The following is a 23,704-nucleotide window of genomic DNA, read 5'->3' as shown; positions in this document are numbered from 1 at the left end:
TATGGGGGAAGAGGAAAGAGGTGCCTTATTGTTTACTCTGCAGCCAGCAAAATAAAAACATGCAAGAAAAACCCAACACAAAAAGCTACCCCCACACACAGAGTTTACCAGTTTCTCCCCCTCAGGTTCCTTCAAGCAGCTGATGCTTGATCACAACAGAGTGAATCAGTGTTTTCAATGTTCTTCTAGTGCGTGTGGGGGGGAAAACAGGTTTACAGGAAAAACTAAAAAAAAAAATCCTTAACTCTCAATTCATGTTAGTGTTGTCAGGGGAAAAAAGCAGAAGCTTTTTTTTTTAGTTACAAGGTGAGGGAGGGGAGTTCTCCTTATCATTTTCTTCACGGCACACGTAAGTGATGATACAGATTAAGCCACTGGAGTAGCTTGTCCTGTAAGAGGTGCTGCAGTCTCTGCCTGCCTCCAGACTTCACACTGAAACTCTGTGGGTTTAAGCAATCTTTTCAGTCTTTTTAAGTTGTTCATATTTGATCCCTGAAAGCACCTAACAAATAGTAATAAGCCCATCCTAATAAAGCTTATTGAATGAACATTCTGAGCCATCTTTATACATATGTATAAAACTACATATGTACATACACACACAATTCTATAACTCGATTTGCTTATTCCTAACAAGTAGTTCTGATAAATACAAAAGCAAAGGATCACGCTCCCTGCCTCAAAAGAAGGTATACTGAATTTCTATTAAAAACCCACTCAGTTTCGGTAAAGTGGCAAACGGAGGTTTTTATATCACTTCTATTAAAAGGTAATTAATTCCTAGTGTATATTACAAGGCACACTAATGATACAGTTACTGTATTTTATCAAGTCAAGCCATTAGCTTGTGAACCAGAAAGTTCATCTTGATGCCTTACCTACAAAAGAAAGAAAGGAGAATGGTTTCAAATACTGACTTGTTAACAAGCATCACCACTTTTTATTTTTACACACTGATCTGGACAGCAGAATACGTGAAGAGGAAATGTTTTTGCTCCAATTTCAGACGCAATTCAGCAAATCAAGCAGACTAAGCTTGGCTAAGCCACAGGCAAACTGCAGCAATACTTCTCTTTGTGTTGCCTCATTATTTAATCCCAGACCTGGATTTAAAAGCCCTCTGTACTACCACTCAGAATAAGGATTTTCCATAAAATTCAGACAAAGAAAAATTTTTTTCTCAAGCTCATGCAAGACATAATGGTTGCCTCCTAACTACACTTTTCCCCTTTCCTCTTGCACATACAACACACCAAAGTAGATGCTTTGGAGAGGTGTATTATCTCAGCATTCAAAATGAAAATCTGGCTCTTGGATTACCTCACAGATCCTTCTGTGCTGATGATCAAATTTCCTACCAGTGCCTGTGAAACATCGGATTTGCTTACTACTTTCCACCAGGATGAACAATCAGAAAGCTGTCCATGGGGCCAGGACACCACACAGCTCCACTCTCTAAAGCCACCAGCCAAACGACTGGGCACAGGGCTAGGCTCTCATTGTGGGATAAACTCATATACCCTGAAAGAGGCTGGATATTTGTGGACAGGATACGAGAGCTCAAGAAGCACAACCAGAATATTTATGTTGTCACATCCAAGTTACATCACACAAAATAGGTAAGTCAACCAATGTAAGCCTGACTGTAGTTCTTATGTTTATGTAGATTAGCTGGGTAGTAGGCTTTCACCTATTACCATTTGCTTCAGGATTTCAGTTCAACAATTCTTCACATCACTAATTAGACTAAAAGCTTATATTCATTATTTGTAAATTCCCATGAGTGGTCCATAAAGACATTTTAAAAAGAAAATTCTAAAGATTCTGCCATTACCATATTAATGCTGAATTTCTCATTTTAAAAAAAAAAACTTTCATTTTCCAGGTGTTAATAATGAGAGAAGGCTGTTAAGATTTTTTTTTTAATTAAAGAATTAAGCACTGCTTTAAATTTAATGGGAAGTTCTAGTATCCTTTAGGAAAATGGGCTTTCCTCTACCCTTGTGGCTTCTGACATTTCAGGCCTTTTCTTTGCATTCCATCTCCCCAGCCCTTTGGAGAAACTGAAACAGTTTTTCTTGTTTGGGTTTGTTTTTTTTTTTCCCCTCCTGTTTGTTTGGAGGGCTTGGGGTTTAGTGTTTTTTGTGGGTGGGTTTTTTTGGGTGTATGGGTTTTTTAAAGCCACAGCTTCTCTTTCCTTCCTCCTCCTCAGAGCAGGGGTCTGTATTCCTCAAATAATTGTACTACTGAGCTGATTTTGTTGACAAATATTTTAAAGCTATGGTCACTTGCCATAATAAATATTATCCCACCCCACCACTAACTTGCAATTAACCGGGATGTGGATAACAGTGAAAATACTCAGGAGGTATATGAAGGACTGAAAATAATAACTTTAAATGCAAAAATGCTCCTAAACATGCAAAAAAAATTGTCTATTTAAAATCCTAACCCGTATGAACTAGTCATCCGATAATGATGGGACACAATGCTCATCTTTTATCTTTCTCCTCCCCACCCCTCCTTTCCTTCAGCTAAAGGCTTCTTCTCCCCCCTCACCTGTTTTCCCAGTGCCCACAGGGGCTGCGAGTTGAAGCAGTCAATATTTCCATTATGAACTAACCGTGAAGTTTTAAATCAGCTGTAAGAAGCAGCTCTAGACTGAAACTTGCACATCATGTCCCTGCAATACATGGCCAAGTTAGGGGCTGGAGACATCTAGATAGGGAAAGGAAAAAGAAGGTTGGTTTTGGTGTTTTGGGTTTGTTTGGTTAGGTGTTGGGGTTTTTTTGTTTGTGGTTTGTTTTTTTGTTTTTGGTTTTTTTTTTTTTTTTCAGTGAATTCAGTTCCTTTTAAAGAGCCCAAGGAGGAGAAAGAAATGGTGTAGGATACTTCAGTGTCATTTCTGAAGCAAAAAAGGGTACCAAGACTTGAATAATTAAAAAAGCCAACAAGATACTTTGTTCCATGAAGTAGCTGCTGGATATACCATCACAGTGTTTTTATTTTGTATGTCTTCCCTACTACCATCACTTACTCCACAGAAGTTCGCACATCAGTTGGAAAACTGATGGAAATAAGTGACATATCATGTATAATGTAAAAGTTTCAGCAACTTTTTTTTGGTACAGGAGTTATGACACCAGATTAGATCTTGTCTTAACAATAGCTCAGTGATCCACCCATCTCAGATTGAAATACCTAAATAAAATTAGCTGCATTCATAGACAAACTCAGTAGCCATCATACTGCCAAGGCCAACTTGCTCAACCACAAGCCTGTGAGAACATCAGAAATGCTTTCCAGATTCCTTACGGCACAGCTATAGACAGCTGATCTAACCCATTTTGATGTCTTTCAGGTCAGACAAGAGAAGCTAAGGTTGTTCATACTCAGTTTAAGTTCACTGTATGCTCCAGATTAACCATTCAAATTCAATTCTGGTTTGGAGGGGAAGCAAAATAAGGCCTGAAGTAAGATAGCAAGAGTTGCTCCGCCTATGCACTTAGAGCATATGATTGCAAGAACTCTGTTAGGTAGGCTCAGAGAGCAGGGAGCCTCTATTTGCTACTTTTTTGCTATTAAATATCTGATTTAAACCTTTTGGGTTGAGAGTAAGCTACTTTAGAGCTTATACTGAGAGGTGCTAGGGTAATTCAGGGACCCATCCCAGTGCATACTTCTTTGCTGCCTCGCTGTTTCAGCCCACACAGACTTTTTTTTTTTTTTTAAAGAAAAGCCTGTTTGCCACCTCTCAGGCCACTTCACAAAAAACAACAGCAATTAATGTCCAATTCCTAAAATGATCTCGGTAAAGATTCCTGTGGGGTCTGGGAAATGGAAACACACTGAAACACTCACGCTGCTGAACGCACCATCTAACTTCAAAAAGCTTACATGTTATACAGTATATATGAAAAATCTTGCTTAGTCTGATTTTAAGTGTATATGTAAACCTCAGCTAACAGACAGGCTCGCTAGCATTTTCAGGTCTCTTCCATAATATAAAAGGATATTAACAATGGCAAACTACTTCATTTAGGCAACTGTCTATATAATAATAAAAAATATGAAGAAAGTCCTAGTGCTTAAAAGAACAAAATAAACTAAAAGCAGAGTTGCAAGAGCACAGAGTAAATCAACACTTTCAAACGTACAGCCCCACGTTTCAGGCTCTTTCCAGTGTTTAAACCCACTCTTAAAGAATGTAGTGCATGTGTGTGTGTACATGCACACGCATGCATGGCTTTCACTCTGCATCCATTCTGGCCGAAACTTCCTTTTTTATTACTTTTTTCATAAATAAGCATATTACTTAACTTTGCAAGAGGACAACTTTACACTGACATGATAATTGAGCATTTAAGGGATATACTCTGCTCATCATCTGATGTTCCAGCAAAGCCGACCAAAGACCTGCAGTTAGCTTGCTCATATGGCTACAGGATTTTTTTTTTTTTAATTAAAAAAAAACCCAACCTATTTCCTCATTACTACTTTCTACCCTTCAATCTCAAGACAAACCAAGAAAAGTTTAAAAGCACTGGCAAGACAAATAGCTTCTTTTAAATCTTCTAGACCACACTAGCAGGAATAGATTAAGTAGAATTAATACCTCACCAGTTTTACAACAGAAATGTCAAATTTACTGTACATTTCCTACTATTTCTGCTTTAAAATAAATAAGTTCTTCCATCTGAAAGGGTTCAATAAAATAAACCTTATTCACAGAAGTGAAAAGTCAAAAAAAACCAAAAAAACAACAGAAACTTTTAAAGTATAAACTGATGCAGACAATAACTAAGACACCGCACAGATACTAATTCTCACTTTGATGCTCTAGTAATTATTTTATTAGTACACTTTGTTGAACTAATTGAATACCAACAAGAGAAATAGCAATCAAGTGCTGGCCCTTACTAATGGCAATTCCATATGGCCTTAAACTGATTAAGTGACCTAAAGCAGATGAGATACAACGCCTCAACCAGAGGATTGCTAGAATGTGTGGGTTTTGCACTGTCACCACCAAATATTTTTACTTCCTTTCTCTTGCCCTGTCAAAACCCAAAAGTCATAGAAAGTGACCACTCTGCTGTTTGGCTTTGTCATTTTTATGCTGAATGTCACCAGATGCAGAACTAAAAAAAAAAAAAAAGCACCATTGCTTTTTCTATACTTAAATAACTTGCAAAGAGAAACAAATTAGGCTTACGGTTTTCAGACATCATTGTAATTTCTTTCAAGCAATTTTCTCTGAAGAGTTCTCCCCCAAAAATGAAATCTTATTCAATTACACAAAAATTGTGTGGACGGACAGCACCAAATAAAATTATTTCATAGCTGTACTTAGAGTAAAAAGTTACATGTTATTTAGAACAACCGCATACTCTCCCCTGAAAAAATTTTATACCCTTGAAATGTAAAATGCACCATCTTTCAGTTGGAATGTAGAGCTAAATAATATACACACTTCGCACACATTCACAATGTTTTCTATAATTAAGTTTTGATTTAAAGAGAGGTTACTGGAAAAAATGTAACTTTTTGATTAACAGATTTTAAGAAGTTAAATTTATAAAGTAATAACAACCATGCAAAATTGTCTATTGTCTACAAAGCTTATTTTCTCCTTTTTTTCCATAGGGCAATAATTTCGGTCAGGGTAAGTACACTAGTAAATCCACATTCACAGTAAATATTTTGTACTGGCATAGTTAAGGCATCACAGCTTGTGCATAGAGAGTCTTTTGCAATTCTTTATATTTACTTAATAGAAATATTAATTATATCTTTCATTAAACTTCATTTTTAAGAATTACCAAAACAATCTTCTGTGGTTTTGTTGTAGCAGCTTTGATTAGTGCACACAAGCTCACATAGTATAATATACAAAAGCAATCCCTGAGCTTTCATACCAGGCCTTGATGAAAGCTTTAATTAGAGTATCATTTTGTTCTGTTCAACTGGAAAAGTCAACAACTAAAATTCAGTTGTTCACAAATTTTAAGTTTTGCAGCATTTCAATTTTACAATTCGTTTCAAAGGCAAGTTATGTTGAAAAATCACTTGTATATAAGAGGTGTAAGTGTATTTTCTTTAGTAACCTTTACAGTTAATATTTAATAATTTCCCCCTGCTTTCATAATACTATTAAAAAAACTGCCATGACTTTAAGTGGCAGCATACAAAGCAATTATAGGACAGCCACTATTGCCTTTTAAGTAATCCCATTATTTTTAATTTCCTTTTTCACAGAAAAAACAGAATATAGTCCATGTTCTGAGGATGAAGATCACAGCGAGCATTGACTTTTTGACTGTCACTGTAGATTTAAATACACTGTTACAATCAATCAGAGAACAAAAAAATAAAGTGTACATTTCTGCACTGAAAACCACACTCTTTACATACGGTAGCATTTAACATTTACACTATTTTAGTTCACTTTGTATTAAACTGAGCAAAACTGTAAATTTGGATCAGTTAGTTTCAAAGCAGAGAAAAGGCCTATATCATGCTACAGCTAACCAGTTAATTCATAAGTGTAATTTACAAGTTAGTCATCATTATCGTCAATGTTATTTGCATTTAATAACTTGTAGTTTTCAAATGCATAGCATTTTGCTGGATATTTAAATTAAGATTAGGAACAAAGTTCATATGAATTATGATGATAATTTTGGCTGAGTTTAATCAATTATTTAGCAGTTAATTACTTCAAATTTAGTTTGTATACAGATGTGTAAACTTATTATCACACCAAGACAGTAATTACTATCTTCTTTTTACTATCATACAGTACTGATTTGTTAACAGGGATACCTCAGTTGGGTGGTACCTGCCCCCACAAGTAGATCAAGTTGCTTTTACCCGAGAGTATAGCTTAGCATGGTTTAAATATGCCTTTCAAAGGTTTGAAATTCAACTGTTCCATCTGCATATAGATTTGCCCAACAACTGAGGATTTAAGAAGAACATTTTAAAGAAATAAAGAGCAGGAGATAGCTAAAAATACTGAACAACAACAACAATCAGCATACAGAAGACTATGATGTTATTAAGATAAATATTCACCACAGAAAGAAATCATCCTTCCTTGGGAGTCACTGATCATTTTCTGCTAATGCTACTGTTTGTATGTCTTCTTCATTCATCTCCTCCACCATCACACCCCAAAAATTCAGCTTATTTCAAACTATGCTGGCACCAGCTTCGTACCTAGTACTGGACTACACAATAAGAGCCAACTGCCAGTAACAACCAGAACTGGAGCTACCAAAGGCCTCAAAACAAAGCAATCGCTGCCTCCCTCTCCTCCTCCAAACCTCAAAGACATGCTTTAATAGTTTGTAACCACATGCACGTTATCCACAGAGTGCAAGGGAAGTTCACAAAGCTGGGTGTTAGAGGGAAAAGAAACAGGTCAGTGCACCTGCTCAGCCGCCCAGAACTAGGCACAGCTCTCCTCATCTACCCCAAGTCTCATCAGGTAGGACACGCATACTGCGGCCATCCCCCAAAAGCTATCACTGCTCAAATGCCATTTCTTCCTCAGGAACTTGCAGGGTTTCATCGTGGTGAAACATGACTAAGTTTTGGACAGACTTTTCCATGCCTTGCCTCCCCCACCCCCCCCTTTTTTTTTTTTTCCCTTTTTTTTTTTTAAAGGGTACCACCCAAAATGACACAAGTCAGAACTATGTCAAAGAACGACCTTCTGGAATACAGAACCACATGTGATTTCCACCAACATTCTATAGCTAAAAAGTTAAGATAGCTTGAACTTTCATTTGCAAAGCCATTTTGAAGAGCTGCAGTACAAAACACAGCACTGCTATACAGCAGGAGACTGACGTAACCACACGTGTGATGCTGGATCTGTACTGCCGTTCATGCGTTCAGAAGTAGCATTTTCATGTTAAGATGCTGAACTTAATCCAACGTATGCAAAACCAATAACAGTCATAGTAAGTGAACTGTGTGGACCAGGTGACGTGAGTGAAAGGGCCAGGGAGAAAAACAATGTACATAAGCCTATTATTTGCCACAGAGGCAGGCAAGAGCCAAGCAGAGTAAGTGCATGCAATTTTGTGATTTTACTGAAGCTAGTGAAACACAAAGGTAACACAATCTTTAACTCAATCTAGAAGACTGAAGGACTCTACAAATTATAATAATAAATCTTCTAAATCTTTTCCAAGATTACTTTCAAGGAGTGATGCGTAACATCGAATCTATGTGGGTTAAGCACGTGCTACATACCTGAAAAGATGATTTTGCTCATGATTTGACTTTAATTGAACAATTACCATCAAGCCCAGTTGTACAAAAGGTGCATACTCCACAACCTTAGATAAGAGTTTACAGTTCCATGTTACATGCAGAATTTGGGGTATATTTACATGTCAGTCACTTTTTTTAAAAGAGCAGCCAGGGTAGAAGAGGGGGTAGAAATCACATTATTCATAAAAAATGCCCTCTCAACTGCATAACGGAAAAAATTGAAACTTCTAAACAGAGGTATATCATTTACTTTAAGCCAACACATTGTTAATGCAAACAAAATAAGCAGCAACCCAAAACAAGTCACCAAATTTGAACAGGACTTCACTATTTGCTGTTAGGACGCAGACCATCACTGAAAACCAAACTTAGTATTTCACAAATAAATGGTGACCCACTTTTTGCCTATCATAACTTAACATGGGGTGTCTGAGGTTGTTTTTTTTTTTTTAGGGGGGGTGTTTTTAAGAACAATAGTTTAATAGAATAAGCATTCTGGTGCATCTTTGAATGAACCGGTATTAGCAGTATGAGAACAATTTTACACCGCTGCTACTGGGCATCAGCATTAAACTCTGAACGGCAATTTAACGATAAGTACACAATATTTAAAAAAAATATCTTTGCTTTGACTTTAAGAGCATTTCTGATTTATTTTGTACAGGTTATTAGAATCAACTTAAATACCTATGTTGTACCCTAGGATGCTCCAGATCCTTTATTAAGCATTAGTAAACCTACAGACCACATGTTAAACTACATGTTTACCATCTCTTAGTATGTATTTGAAATTGAAATAGAATCTGATTTGTATACAGTCTTAAACACCTAGCACCCCTGAAAGTTGCACATTTCTTAAGAGTATCCTACATTAAAAATTTCTGTGCAGGTGCAAAGTTCATACAATCAGGTAACAAATAAGTAATGAGATATTCCAGCACTTTGGTTAGGGTCAAGAGGAGTACCTCCTGGTGAGCCACAGCAGTTTTTAGCTCTCTGTGACTAAGTTATGCTGCTGCCCACCACCACCTAGAACTTGCTTAAATAACTGAACTTCTATCAATGCAAAGCTCACAGTATAAGAACTCTCGTTGTTGACCAGCACCCAGTGCGATCAATACCACTAAGAGACACTTAGTATTGAATCCCTCTTGCTTGACCCTGGCGAATAGCTCACAAGAAAGATGGGGTTCATTCAGGAATCCAGTTACCTCGGTAGGAAAGACTTGTGTGTTTTTTTACAGCACAGCAGTACACATCTGTAACAGACCAACGCCTCGATGGCGGGAGTAACCTGTGTACGCTATAATACAATTAGTGAACTCATCTGAAAAATTTATTTTAAAATTAGTAACAATATTCCGAAACATAGACAAATAAATTTTAACTATTTTTTCCCCCTATCCATTACCTGCTTAAGGTTGCCACAAAACTTTCACTGGAAAAATCATTTAAAGCATTTTTATCAGAATTTTTACTCGCATCAGGAAAAAGACAAGACATGGTTTACATTATAAGCGTAGTCTATTACCCTGGATTAAACTACTACCTAAATTCCACAAACATCCTACAGATTATGCTTTTCAAGTACTGTCCTAAAGAGACATTGTTTTGAAATTTTTACTCTAGATGTAGGAGGAAAAACTGAACTATTCTTCCACGATAACCAGGAAGCCGCCATCACAGAGAGAATCTCCCTTATGTGTATAAACCAAATAATCCGCTCTATCACCGAAAATAAATTTCTGGATGGTCTGTTCCGCAACTGTTTTAAAACAACTGTTTTTTAAAAAACACTTGTATCTTTTGCCTTTGCTAGACGGTATGTGCGTTTTCCTTGGCAAAGCTGGGGCAGTTTTGCAAACTCGGTTTCCCAAGAGCCTCCCCACAGCACGCGGAGGACTTCCTCCGAGGGCAGGGGGGAAGGGGCAGAGAGCGTGCAGGATCAGGCCCCAGGATGAAAACTGTGTGGAGCAACTGCATAGTGCAACTCACTCGAGGGTTTTCCCCCCCTTCTCATAGCTAGCGCTCCTGCCCTGCTTATTCCTAGAAAATTAGACTCCTGCCTTGATCCATGCATGCTAGATATTTAACAGATAATTCCAAATCCAAACACAACAAACTTTTTACTTCATCCCTAACTGCTATTTAAGATGAAATTTCAGGAAAATAGGTAATTGCGAACCCAAGTAATAAATTAAGTTTTTTTTTCCCCCCCCAATGGAAATTTTTGTTCACAGACTAAAACTCCCTCTAACTGGAATTTTGATTTCTGCTCTACAATATTTAAGGCTCCATTACAGTGAAGCGAGCTCCATTCTTGAGGGAAAACCTACAGGACCTGCACATTTAACATTTAAAAATAAAATCAATTTACCAAAACAATAAAACACTGCTATTTTCACAAAGGGGACAAATGTATTAGACACATGGTATAGACTACATATTTTAAAATAACGTTCCTAAAGTTCAGCTGAGCATGAAAGTTAATCTTCCAAAAGTGAACATTCAGCTCCAGTTGTGTTCAAGTGTACTAGTACTAGCAAAAAAAAAAAAAAAAAAACACACACCCTTACTATTTTTATAAATTCTCCAGATATTTTTAGCTGGTCTCTTCTTAAACTGCAAATTATTTTAGGGTAATATAATCTTTCAAAATGCATGTGTGTGTGTATATATATACAGAGACACATATATGTTCTCTTTGAAACACTTCTCTGCATTATTTCTCACCAATCAGACTACAGTCACAAAATGATCAAGATACCAAAAAAACTAAAATGGAGAAAGGCCCTTCCCAGCTGAAGACCTTTCATTTCAAGACAGTTTCATTTCAATACTGAGTACCATACCTGAGAAGAGTCAGATCCCTCTTTGACTCATTGTTATCAGTGTTCTTATCCAAATTTTAACTTAATTAAAAATACGGAATGCCTCATTTTACCTGTTAGAGGCAGTTTTCCATCCAGATTTGCAAAAGGACAGTTTTAGTTGATGCTGATTCCACTGCACCATGAAGAGGCAGGCAACAGGGGAGGCATGTTGCTGCTAAAGTTACATTGCACAGGAAACAGCTTTTATACTACAGGTTTCTCTTGCGCCAGTTGCCATGATAATATATTTCAGCCAAATAACAATTAATATTATAATTTAACATAATTTTCCATTTTGAAATTTCAATGCACTTGCAAAAAAAAAAAAGTAAAAGACCATCTTTTTTGGCTCCACTCTTTTACTGCCATTACATGTACAGTATTTTAACATTTACCCTAATATTGACCCTAATAACACACTTTATTTGCTAAGCATCCAGCTACAAACATCAAGATTTTCTTCTTGGTTAAATGTATGCCTCTTTCAACACACACTAACAAACCAATATTGCAAATCTGGAAAGAAGCAAAACCAGGAGAGAATACAATACTATAATTTAATAATACAATTTCTTGTTAATTACATGAAACGTGCCCAAACACACAGGAGCTCTTGCTCCCATACAGAAACTTTTCAAAACCAAATTACTTATTCCAGGTGACGAGAAGAAACAACTGCCACTGAAGTACCCACATGGATAAACGTGCCCAGAGAGGCTGGGTAGCACCAGTAAGCACTGGGCTTACTATCTCCTCAGCACACTCCAAACCTGGACACCTGGGGAGATTTTGGATGGTACGTTCAAAAATATTTTCTTTATTTGGACGGTAAACATAAGACTCATACGGCAAAGATGCAGGATGGAAAGGCATACAAGTGCATACACTTGACGTGCCCAGAAAAAAAATTAAAAAGAAAAAAGATAAGGATGCAAGCCTCAGACTAAAACTATAAAATAACACACAAGTATTACTGGTAACAATGTCACATTTCTAGATGAAATAAGGAAAAGTTATAGTTTTACCTTAGCTTTCAACAGTAATTAACATATAACTCAACATATAATTCTGTGCTCTGCATCATTCAAGATAAAGAATGGACTGACATGCAGATAAACATTTTGCACACGAAAACAAAATGAGAACACATTAAAAGAGCATTGCATTGAAGCACTCTGGAACTACAAAAAGCACCTCAATATTGCTAAGTGCATCAACTTTATTCAAGCTTTTCCACCTACCCCTCTCCCTCTATAAAACATGTAAAGTTATCCTCCTTACTTGGACTTTACAGCATTTAATTTTTGTACCCATTCTCCATCTATTTACTGATTCTGAATAATCAAATTCCAATAACAAATTTGACTCTTAAATTACAAGAAAAAAAGAATCCCACATCATCCCATCTCACTGGGCTAGTGTAAGGATGAAATCACCAGAAAAGTGTCTTTAACTGTGCTCCATGGCACTATGTATTTGTTACCAAATCCCAGGAGGATAAAATCCTAAAAGTAAGATGACATTAAGTAGAGGAGCAGGTTTAAAGGAGAAAAAACCCAAACAAACAAACAAAAAAATCTTTTCTGTGAGGTTCCCTGAAGGGCTAGCCCTGTCCGTGGTTAAGTCTTAGGTGTACTTCAATTCCGCCTGGGTCCCTCTCTCGTGGTCATTATGGGAAGTTTCACATTTTCTGTTAGGTAGGTAAATCCCAGGCCATTTAAGATTTTTTCAGGTCAAATCTAAGCATTTGAAGTCCACTCAGTAGCTAGCCATAAAAGGACTCCAGCACTGTAGAGTCCTATGCTCTGCACTTAAAAGAGCAACTCAAAGAACACAGCACCATTTTACAAAAATACCACCTTCAAGGTCTCAAAAATGTGGAAAATGTTATTACCCCATGCTTGGGGGGGGGGGGGGGGGGGGGGGAAAGGAATAAATAAAAAAATTTTAAACAATTCCTGATTATGTTTTACTACCCTTGAATTACATTTCCAAAATGTTATTTTTTTTATACCAACCCTTCAAAATTTACTGTATCTGTGCACAATTTAAGGTCCACTACAAGTATGTTCTCAGGGTACCTTTTATAAAGGGAAGGTAGGAAAAAGAGAGCAGGACCAACCCTTCAGGACATGTGTTTAGAGCTGTGTTTTGTATACTTCAGTTTATTGAAAAAAAATGCAACAAAAAGGGATTTTTTTTTTAATGATCAAACAGTATGAAGAGCTATAAAAATTAAACTTCCAACAAAATAACAGTTAACATGGTTAGTGAAGAATCATCTGTTCTTGCCATAATGACTCGTCTATATAGGAATCACCACAATTATCCGGGTTTGTTTCCACTCTAATTGTAAGCTTTCAAAGGTTAAAAAAAAAATAAAAAAATAATTTCCTGTTCACATCTGCAAAAATAAATGTGGAAACAGAAAATAAAAACCCGAAATCACTATGCAAAGTTTTGGACCTTTACTCTTGAAAACATTCTGGTTGGACCCAGGCACGGTTCTCCTCCTCTCGCCACAGAAAAGAGCACGAATACCTTAAGAAATGACATTGTCTATCACGTCTTCTTGCATTCAGCAGGTTTCCTCCTGCTTGATATTTACAGAAGCAAAACTAAAAATCAATGCCACTAAATTATTTTTTTAATAACTGTGACCATTGTAGCCACCATACATGGTGGCTTGCAAAGCCGTTTCCCACTGCCTTGCACACATGAGATACAAACCTTCATTATACTGAAAATTAGCAACACAATCTGAGGTATAATGCTTGCCTCTGGAACAGAGATGGTTGCATGAGGGATTTTGGGCCTGTTTTCCTCAAATCAGCCTTCAGATACTTCAGCATTAGAGGTAAAGCACAGCTGGCAGGTCATTGCACTCCCTGTAGCACAGCTTTTTAAGAGGCAGCATTACCTACAAGGTGCACCTTTGCTACCTTCTTCTCCTACTCCTCTCCCAAACAACCCCCCCCACCCCGAAGAGATATAGTGAATTTATTTCCTCAACAAAGAGCCCTCGAGGAAGGGGGGGAGTGGGAATTAACCTTCTAATTGGAAAAACACCTCTTCATTACCACAATTGAAGCATTGCGAGCATTTTCAACACCTGAAGGCCCCAGGAGCAGGCGTGGTGGACCAGGTCTGGGTGTGAAGCCCACCTTGAGGCAGGAGCTGGGACCAGGAGGCTACGCCAGGCACATCCCCAGGTGCCCAGAGTTAGCACCTGCCCTCCCCCCTCATCACGCACAAGTGACATCAGGGCCATTTGAATAATCAGATTGCAGCGTACATCGCCTTGCGAGATACCAGCTGCTCTTGGATTGCAGCAAGGTAGTACCCAAAGCCTTGCATCACAAGTTTCACAGGCATGGGCGCACGCACTTGCTATGGGCTGCCACCATCCTCCTTCTGCAATGCTGCTTTGCATGAAGAAAACCCATGTAAGTAGCAATCGTGACTAACAGTGCCCTGCCTTCGCTCACAGAGCGTGACTAGCAGTCAGAATTATTACAATGCCTTCTCCAACTTTTGCATAAAGTGACCTAAACCTTCAAATATTGCAATAGCCTTCCTCCACACTGAGGGGTCTGAATGCAGAAATGCTGCATTCCTTTGGCATTCCCTTGAGATTTCAGTAGTAAGTCAGGAATCTACTCCAAGCTTATTAAATACTTTGCACCTCCCCCAAAATAATTCTCCACCCTTCCATCAAGGAAACCTTGACCAGGCCCCTTCTTTCAACCACAGCGTATCCCCTTGTCTGTTTTTAAATGCTTCCAGGGGGGAGGGGAGGGAGAAAGCCACACACAGGCTCTCTCCTTCCTTCCACAGCAGGTAGGAAGGTAATTTTGCAAACCTGGGTGTGCCCACTTCAAATCTGAAGATCCAGCAAGGGCTGGAATGCAGTGACTACCAGGCCCAAGAATTTCACCCTGAATAACAAGCCAGGCACACTCCACTGTCTTCTGGATCCAGCTCAACTTTATGGCAACCCCAGCTGACACCACCTCTTGACCTTCCTTTATGTGACAAGGATATGGATTACCAAACCCTTACCCTTTCCTCTCATGCACCTCAGCCACCTCTGGAGAAAGATACCCACAAACTACTTTTGCAAGCGACCATGTACACACTCTGCTAAAAAAAAAAAAAAAAATAAAAGTCATATATAAGGAGGTTGTAAGGAGGGGAGCTAGGAGTCTCCATGAAGCCGCCTCACAACAGCAGAGGTCAACACAACGTATTGAATAATTTCAGTGCGCTACAAAACAACTTTTGCTCTTATGAAGTAATCATTTGGCCAAACTATTAATCGTACACTCATGCTGAAAGACAGACTTGACACATCCACTTTTTTTTTTTTTTAAATGGCGTCACTGCTCTAACCGTATCTCGCGTGCTGGAGTGCGCAGGGCTCTCTGGAAAGCACTCCCTGGCCTTGCAGCATGCAAACGCACTGGGTGGGCCTGGTGAGCAACACACCCCCCACCCCAGCTGCAGCTGACACTTTCCCTGGCATAAAAAGATACAAAGACTTCAAATAAGTTACTTTGAAAGCACCTTCATAACCAGTTTCACCAAAATACTCAACATTTGAAACCTGTGTTTTTGCACATATCTAACAAACTGTCAATATATGCCCAGTAAGCAATGTTTAGAGACATGGAAGAAATCTCCAACTTTTTGACACGCACAGCCCCACTCCCCCCCCCCCCCAAAAAAGTATTAGACATCTCTAAAGGGAACAAGAGAGCCACTTTTATATATGGAGGCCACTGAATGAATTTTAAGTGGCTTTCTATATTTGATTTTGGGAGAGGGGGAGTGGAAACAAAGGGGAAGGAAGTGCAGTTATGAGAAATGCAGTTTAATTTTCTGTTAAACAGCAGTATAAATCTGAACTATAGCGATACATTCCAACATAATACTGCATGATCAAACAGTGTTTTAACAATTAAGGGCTTTGGGAGAAACAATACGGGTATGCTGATACAATTATATTTGCAATTTTTTCAATATTATGCCTATATGTAGGCAACGCATGCCTAGAAAAACGCTTAAGTTCAGTGCAGAATTCTTTTCAACAACTTACAGATGCATGTTTCTGATAATTGCTAATTCACAGACAAATATGAAGACGTGCTACCCAATATGAAGAATGGACTTTTACACCAATTCAGCTGACAGCTGAAAGAACAGGAAAACACTTTTAAACACGTTGAACAATGATTAAAAAAAAAAAAAAAGTTGAGAGGGTCACCGGTGATTTAAAATTTACCTTTATATGGGCGAAATGAATTTGCTTTCAACAGCATAAATAGAATACTACTTGTGCAAGCTTAAGATTAATAAGCATGACAATAAATTTATTTATTACAGAGACTAATAGGAAATTATCAATTCTTATGTCCCATGGAATTTTCTCCTTAAATCTAAAAATATATTCCATCTACAACAGTATTCTTATACGCACAAATGATCTGAAATATAGGCTACTGTAAATCAAAGCCATATACATTGCATAATAAATGAGAAAGAGCACATACAGCATATTAATTTCCAATGAAAAATATCAAATAAATATAAGCATAAAGATTAGCATGCTACGAATTGGTCCACAGAGGGTTCCCCCCCCTCCCTTAAGTAGAGCAAAAATCCTCCATACTTTCTCAAGTGAAGCTTTGCTCTAACATTAAATAGTGATTAAACTTCTAATTCTCAAAATACCAAGATACAACGCCCATCAAGACAGCTAATTCACCTTCTCAAATCAACTATTTTAAAAAGGCTGCACTTTTAAAAATAACCCTGAAATAGTAGAAGTCCCTTTTAACAAAGTTATACAGACAGACATACTTCCCAGATTGAATAATGGAGTACAGGAACAAGCACGTGGAAAGTTTGATCTATTTTGCTTTTACTCTCTAATGCACGCCAGGTTTTCTATAATCTAAATATTCGTCAAAGAAGCAGGCTGAATTGCTATAGGCAGTATAAAAGTACTACCCTGCTTTATTGCAAGCATTGCTTCTTTACATGAGGCCCAACAAAATTACTACCTTGCAAAAATTAAACATACGTTTAGAAATTAAGGATGCATAAATCCTGTCCTTATTGAGAAGAAGTCATTCTCCTGCTGCTTCCATAGACCAGCTCAAAACAGTGATGAAAAATCCTCTCAAACACAGATGAGACTTCTCCTATGTGCCTATAAAATGCTGCAGACTCCAACATGGCAGGATCAAAAAAATATGTATACCAGTATATTTACAAGATGCTATTTGTTGCTAGAGCAAAGCTCATGTGCTTGCCCATTATACTGTTCACAACACCACATTTCATTTCCTGCTAACACCCGGATTTTAAACTCCTCTCAAGGAACTTTTAATTTTAAAATCTTCACAATCATTTGCCATCAGACCACAATAACTTGCTTCTCCCACAAAAAGGCTATTTTATTTTTTGGGGGGGGGGGGGCAAATTAAATACTACCACTGTTGCCCGGCCGAGACACTGCATTAGAAATACATGGGGTGATTATAGAAAACCTCGAGGACAGCACAGAGTGCACGCCTGTGGGTTTAAGAAAGCAGTCCATTTATCTACAAGAAAGAGAAACACGAACCTAAGCATTTTTCAGATTGCTTCTCACTGAGTAACTGAGGGCGAGGGGGGAATAAAAAAAAATAAAAACAAATTACCTTTGTCTTTTAGGGACTGAATGCTCAACTTCTATGAGTTTCCCGTGCAGCTCCACTTTACCTGCAGAGATAAACAGAAAGGGGAAAAAAATATTGGAGCGCGGCGGTGCGTCCCCGCGTCCCCGTCTGCCGGCGCGGGTTTGCAGGGGTGTGCAGCAGGGAACGGGAGCGCAACACGTTAGCCCGCTCATCGGCGACCCGGGCACCGGCGGAGCGGGGACCCGGCGCCCGGCGAGGCGGCGCAGCCCGGCGCCGAGCCGCTGCCGCGGGGGAGCCGGGGCTGCCCTCGGCGGGGCCCCTTCCTCCGCCCCAGCCCCGAGCTGAAAGCGACCCGTGTAAACGCCGTGTGCGGGAGCCGGGCTCGGCCCCGTTCCGGGGAGGGAGAGCGGGGGCTCCGCCGCCCCCCGTGACGCCGCCGGGCCTCCAACTTCGGGCGGTTTTCTGCGCGGAAGCGGGCGGGAAGGGAGCCGAAACGAGACACCGAGCACAGCCCGAGCCCATCCTTTCCGAGGGAGCCTCTCCCAGCAGACCTCCGCAAAGCCGCTTCACGCGAAAAAAATTTATTTTTTTAATTTATTTTTTTTTTTAAAGCACACAAAAACAGGATGTCGGGGCCAGGAGCCGGCGCGCTGCTGAAGGCGGTGATGGGTGCGTGAGAGCAGCGAAGAGAAACCGAAATAAATAGCAGGGCAGCGCGGGGGGGGCAGGCAGGGCTCCCCCCCTCCCAAGTTTGGGGCAATTCGGCGGCTCGTCCCCAGCCCTGCGGCCTGCGCCGAGCCGCAGGGAGCCCCGGCCCGCTCCGGGGAGCGGCGGCCCCTGCGAGGGGCTGCGGGGGGCCCCAGCTGTGCCCAGCGCGGGGGGTGCGCAGCCGCTACCCCGCGGAGCGCAGCGCACCCCGCGCAGGGCTCCGCGGCCGTAGCCCGCCCCCGCCCCGCTGCACCCACCGCGCCCCCCCCCCCCCGCGCCCCAGCGCGGCGAGGGCCCCCGACCGGGCAGGGCTGCCCGTGGGGATGTGGAAAAAACATGGGAGCCGCCGCGCCGCGGGTCCGTGGGCCCAGGCTCCCGCCCCTCCCCGGCCCCACTCCCCAGCCACGCCGGGCCGGCCCCTCCCGGGGGGCCGCCGCCGCGCAAGCCCCGCGCAGAGCCTCCGCGGGAAGGCCGGGCGGCTCCGGCCGCGCTAGGAAAACAACAGTTTGCAGCTCACCTGGGAGCGGGGGGAAGGGTAGCAGGGACCCCCCCCCTCCTTCCCAACCCCCCCCCAGGCAGGCGGTGCGGCCCAGCCCGCCCGCTGCAGCAGCTCCGCGGCCGCGGAGGAGCGCGGGCGGCGGGAGTCGTCGGGGCTGCGGGAAGGGGGGGCTTGGAAGGGGCCGCTCACCTGAAAGTGCCTCGATGGCCTTCATGGCCCAGCTCTCGTCGGGGCAGTCCACGAAGGCGTACCCCGTCTTCACCAGGAACTGGCCCGAGAAGGGGATCTTGGAGTCCTTAAAGAGACTTTCCAGGTCGAGAGGGCTGACGTTCTCGCCGAGGTTGCCGATGTAGAGCTTGTTCATCTTCCTGGCGGCTCGGGGAGGCGCGCACCGCGGGCTGCAACCCTCGTCTTGCGAGAGGAGGTGGGGAGGAAGGGGGAAATAAAACAAAATGCGATGGAGGAAGGAGAGAGAGAGAGAGAGAGAGGACAGGGGGGGGAAAAAAAAAAATCAGATCTGCAGCTTGTGTCCCTCCCTCTCTCTCTCAAGGGGTAAAAAAAAAAAAAAAAAAAAAAAAAAAAAAAAAAAAAAGCGTAGCCAAACGGGAGCCCTAAGTGCCTGCCGTGCTACCCGGGCGCATGGGGGGCGCGGGGGAAACACCCAGCGCCGGGGCCGCGGATGGCGGGCTGAGGAGAGGAAAAGGAGGAGGGGAGGGAAAAAAAAAACTACTTTTTTTGTCTTGCCCCCAAGCCCCTTTGGCAGCAGCAGGCGGACTATGAAAATGTCACACTACGTGCGTGCAGGCGCCGCCTCTCAATATAAAAAAAAAAAAAAAAAAACAGAGAAGGGGAGGGGGGAGGGAAGGAGGGAGGGAGAGAAAAAAAATTACTTGAATATTCCGGCTTTTTGAATGAGCCACGTGTTCAAACTACAAATCAACTTCTCACGTGAGGAATCCCAGCTCTTCAATTAGCGAGTGGATGGGGCGCACACACACTCACGGAGGAGGAGGAGGAGGGCCGGGGTGAAGGACGGGGAGGGAGGTGGTGGGGGGAGGCTGGACAGGACAGGACAAGTTTAGAGAGGGCCGGAGGGCGGGGGAAGGGGAAACCGGAGTTGGGTGGGCGCCGGCCCTGCTCCGGTCTGCGCCGCCTCTGCCCTTCCGCTGGGGGAGTCCGCTCCGCACGCCCCCGCCGCCCAAAAACGGCTGGGCGGCCGCACCTCCCCCCGTGCGAGCGGGGTGTGATCCCGGGGAGGGAGGGGAAAAGGCACCGCAATGCCCGCCCCCCCCCCCGCCCCGCTCCTCCCCCGCCGTGCCAGGCTGTGGGGATTATTCATTGGGGTCGTGCCTGGGCGATCCCGCTCCCCGGCACCGTGGGTCGGGGGGGAGGGGGGGGAGAGGAGGAGGGGGAGGAAGAGGGGGGAGAAGATAGAAGGGGGAGGGGGCGCGGGTGTGGGGGGAGGCGGCGGGGGAGAGCGGGGATCCGCTCCCGCGCAGCGCTGCCGCGGCTGCGTGCTGGGGGGCTGCGTGGGGCGAGGGCGGAGGGGCTCTCCAGCCTCGGCGGAGCCCCATATGGTAATGTTTCTGCATCACTCGCTGTGCCCCTTGCGCTGAGCCTTGCGGAAAGGAGGGGAGAAGGGGGGGGGGGGGAGAAGAAAAAGACAAAGGGGTGGAGGGGAGTTGGGGGATGATGGAGAAGGGGAGAGTCCCGGGGCGAGGGAGCCGCGCTCGGCGCTGCCCGGCCCGGTAGGGGCGGGGGCACGGCGCTCCCCCTCCCGCTGGGTAATGGTGGACGGCGCGGGGGGGAAGCGCGAAGGCACCGTTGCCCTCGGCTGGTAACGGCACACAAAGGGATTTGGCGACCCCCCTCCTCCCCCCGCCCCCGGCCCGGTTTAAGGAACCATTCATAATTCTCCACATTCGTACGGATACAATGGTGGGCTTGTGGGGGAGGGGTTTGGGGGTGTGGAGCCTTTCCAGTGCAAACAAAATGTTGCCTGAAGATGAAGAAAGGATACGGAAATGAAAGCCAGCACTGTGTTTAATATAGCGATCTAGTAGGTTTTGTTTAATAATTCAACGCCCTTTAGCCGAAGGTTTCATTTATGCCGCGGTAGGCTTCTTGCGGTACGTTTTAATAGGTATATCCATGGAAAATGGTTAAATACTTTTATTAGCGAGCAGCGACTGGCTTTCCACATGTCCTGTAGCCCGTCTGGAATTCCGTCGTAAACAGGAACGCTTCCTAGTTTTGTGCCTAACTTCTAACAAGTAGACGATTAAAGAGGGGGGATTTAAACCCCCCGGGAAGCCGTGCTTCCAAGGCGGGCTTTTGCCGGCCGCCGCAGCTCGGCCGCGGCGGTGGTGGTGGTACCCAGGGCTCGGAGGGGGCGCGGGGCAGGGAGGGAGCCGCTGAGGGTTTCGCTTGTGGTGGGATGATGCAAGGAGACATGTCTTACCATGAGGGCTGGAGCCCCAGAGCGTTGTGAAATTAGCAGGGGCTGGGTGAACGTTGCAGCAAAGTTGGAAATACGGCCCTCGCCTTGCGCGCATCCGAGCGCTTGGCTCGCCGAGAAACTAATATTTGTGATTTCAACCCATTGTTTAATCTCAGTCTCGTTTTTATGAACTTCTGATGGTCAGCTCGTGATCGAGGAAAGCGAGTGGTTTGTGTTCCACTCGTCAGAATTTAATCACAACTTCCATTTTGTAGAAAATTAGCAAATAATGATCGTGGGGATAGAGAGAAATTTTTTTTTTTCCTACAGTATTAACCTGTTTATGACTTTTCGATGCTGGATGTGGCATTTTTCCTAAATGAATTTGTATTTCATAACCCCATCCTGTGTAGTCTGGCTAAAACAAACAATCGCCTGTCCAAGTTAAAAACAGCCCCCTCCAAACTACTGCATTCTTAGTTAAACTTGTGAAAGGAATTAGCCACCGTTCTTGCAGATTAATTGCATTCTTTATAAATTTGATTTGCACTGAATCTATAAGGCAGTCTGCATGTGCTCATTTCTACATGGTTGGTCTATGGCTTTATCTGGTATTTCCTCTTAAAACTGCTAAGCAGGGTGTCCATACTTCATTTCATATTCTAGTGCGATAATCTGTTTTGCTGGAAGATTTTTTTTTTTTTTTGAGAAATGATGATTGAAAGTTCATTATAACAATATGCATCCGTTGTCCAATAACATCATAAACCGCTTTGTAATCAGATGATTGGAAAAAAACCCTTGCTTATTAGCAATCCTGGGTTTTTTTTGATTCTCTGAAAACATCTTACTAATAAGCTGAAATATTTTCTGTAAAGCTAAATAATGTATAGCTTGCTTTGTCAAGAAGTGTGGGTTGGTTGGTGGTTTCAAGAGTAAATCCAAATCCTGAATGCCAAAAAAGGCAAGTCAACAACAAAAAACTTGCTCGTGCTGCCTGACAAATCTCCCCTTCCCTGTACGGATGAACACAGCTCAGATCAATTGGGCACTCCCAAATCTTAACGTTATTGAGAAGATAGTTTTACAATTTGAGGTGTAATTTATTTTGGCAGTCACAAATCAAATGCATGAGCACGCATCAGAGCATTCTCACAGTGAACATTTTTTTTGAGCCACCTCTGTAAGAAAAGGCATTATAAAAATTTTCTTTTCTGTATTATAAATGTTTATCACCCACACAAACCAAGAAGAAGTTAAAATACTTACATAAATATTCTACACAAGGAAGCAAAGCCAATCTTTAATTAGCAAGGGCTTTTACGACAGTCTGCCATTTAGAATTAAAACTCAACCATGTGCTTCTTCCCACCTCCGGGGTGAGACACCGAAAGCCTCCGCCGTGTCCACCCACCCCCTCGCCCACGGTCACGGGTGGGCAGGGCGCTCCCCGCCCCCCCCTCCCGAGGCCAGGAGCCCCCCCCACTCCCGCGGGGCTCCCCCCTCAGCGCGCGCTGGGTGGGTCGCACGTTGGACCGTCCGCAGCCTCAATATTTACCATTAAATGTCCTTTTGGGGGGGCTGGGTTTTTTTTTTTTTTTTTGGACTACCGCTGCCCACGGAGGGCTCCCGCCTGGGTTTGCGGCTGAGGCGCGGCCGCCCACGCCCTGGGCAGCGGGGGCCGGGCAGCCACCGCGGGGCGCAGGGGCGGGCGGGCGCCTTCCGCGCTGCCGCGGGGCCTAACGGCCGCCGGACGGCCACCCGCCGGGCTCTGGGCCTCCGCCCGCCGCCGGTCCTGCCTCCTCACGGCGCCGCGGGCGCGGAGCCGCCGCTCCTGGCGGGGCGGCCACCCCCGCCGACGGGACGGGACGGGACGGGACGGGACGACGACCGCACCGACCCCTCCCCGCCCGATCCCCGCCGCGGGGCGGCCGCGCCCCCTCCCTCCCGCCCTTTCCCGCGCCGCGGCCGCGAGGCGCCGCCATCCCCGGGGGCGCGGAGCCGCCCCGCGCGCCCAGCCGCGGGCGGCCATAGTAACTCGTAGTAAGCGGCGCGGGGCGTGGCGCGGCGCCGGCTCCCATTGGCTGCGCCCTGCGCCTACCAGCGCCGCCCGCCGCCGCGGCTCGGGCGCTATTGGCTGGTGGGCGGGCGCGCGCGGCCGCCTATTGGCTTCTGCGCCGGCCCCTGCGGCGCGTGGCGCGAAAGCGGCGGC

The 23,704-nt window shown here is 43.5% G+C and overlaps 1 protein-coding gene across 3 annotated transcripts in view; it reads right to left on the bottom strand.

Moving 5' to 3' along the window:
• IGF2BP3 (insulin like growth factor 2 mRNA binding protein 3) overlaps window positions 1–20,081 on the bottom strand; it is a 119,776-nt gene extending 99,695 nt beyond the window's left edge. For 2 of the 3 annotated variants that reach the window (XR_015707936.1, XM_087773210.1), the window contains exons 1-3: window positions 19,943–20,081; window positions 19,242–19,463; window positions 17,867–17,927 (exon numbers count right to left, since the gene is read on the bottom strand). Coding sequence is in view for 2 of the 3 variants with exons in the window: in XM_087773210.1 (XP_087629336.1) it covers window positions 17,867–17,927; window positions 19,242–19,416 (236 nt within the window). In the remaining variant the exon portion in view is untranslated. Of the gene's footprint in view, window positions 1–17,866; window positions 17,928–19,241; window positions 19,464–19,782; window positions 19,804–19,942 lie in introns of those variants that run through there. The other variant, XM_087773218.1, reaches the window with a different exon arrangement.
• Between the last annotated feature and the right edge of the window lie 3,623 nt (window positions 20,082–23,704).

The sequence above is a fragment of the Nipponia nippon genome, unplaced genomic scaffold, assembly GCF_047370975.1.
Source record: "Nipponia nippon isolate SJK-2023a ecotype South Korea unplaced genomic scaffold, ASM4737097v1 scaffold_1, whole genome shotgun sequence".
Lineage (NCBI taxonomy): Eukaryota > Metazoa > Chordata > Aves > Pelecaniformes > Threskiornithidae > Nipponia > Nipponia nippon.
This window is presented reverse-complemented; position numbering and strand designations above follow the sequence as displayed.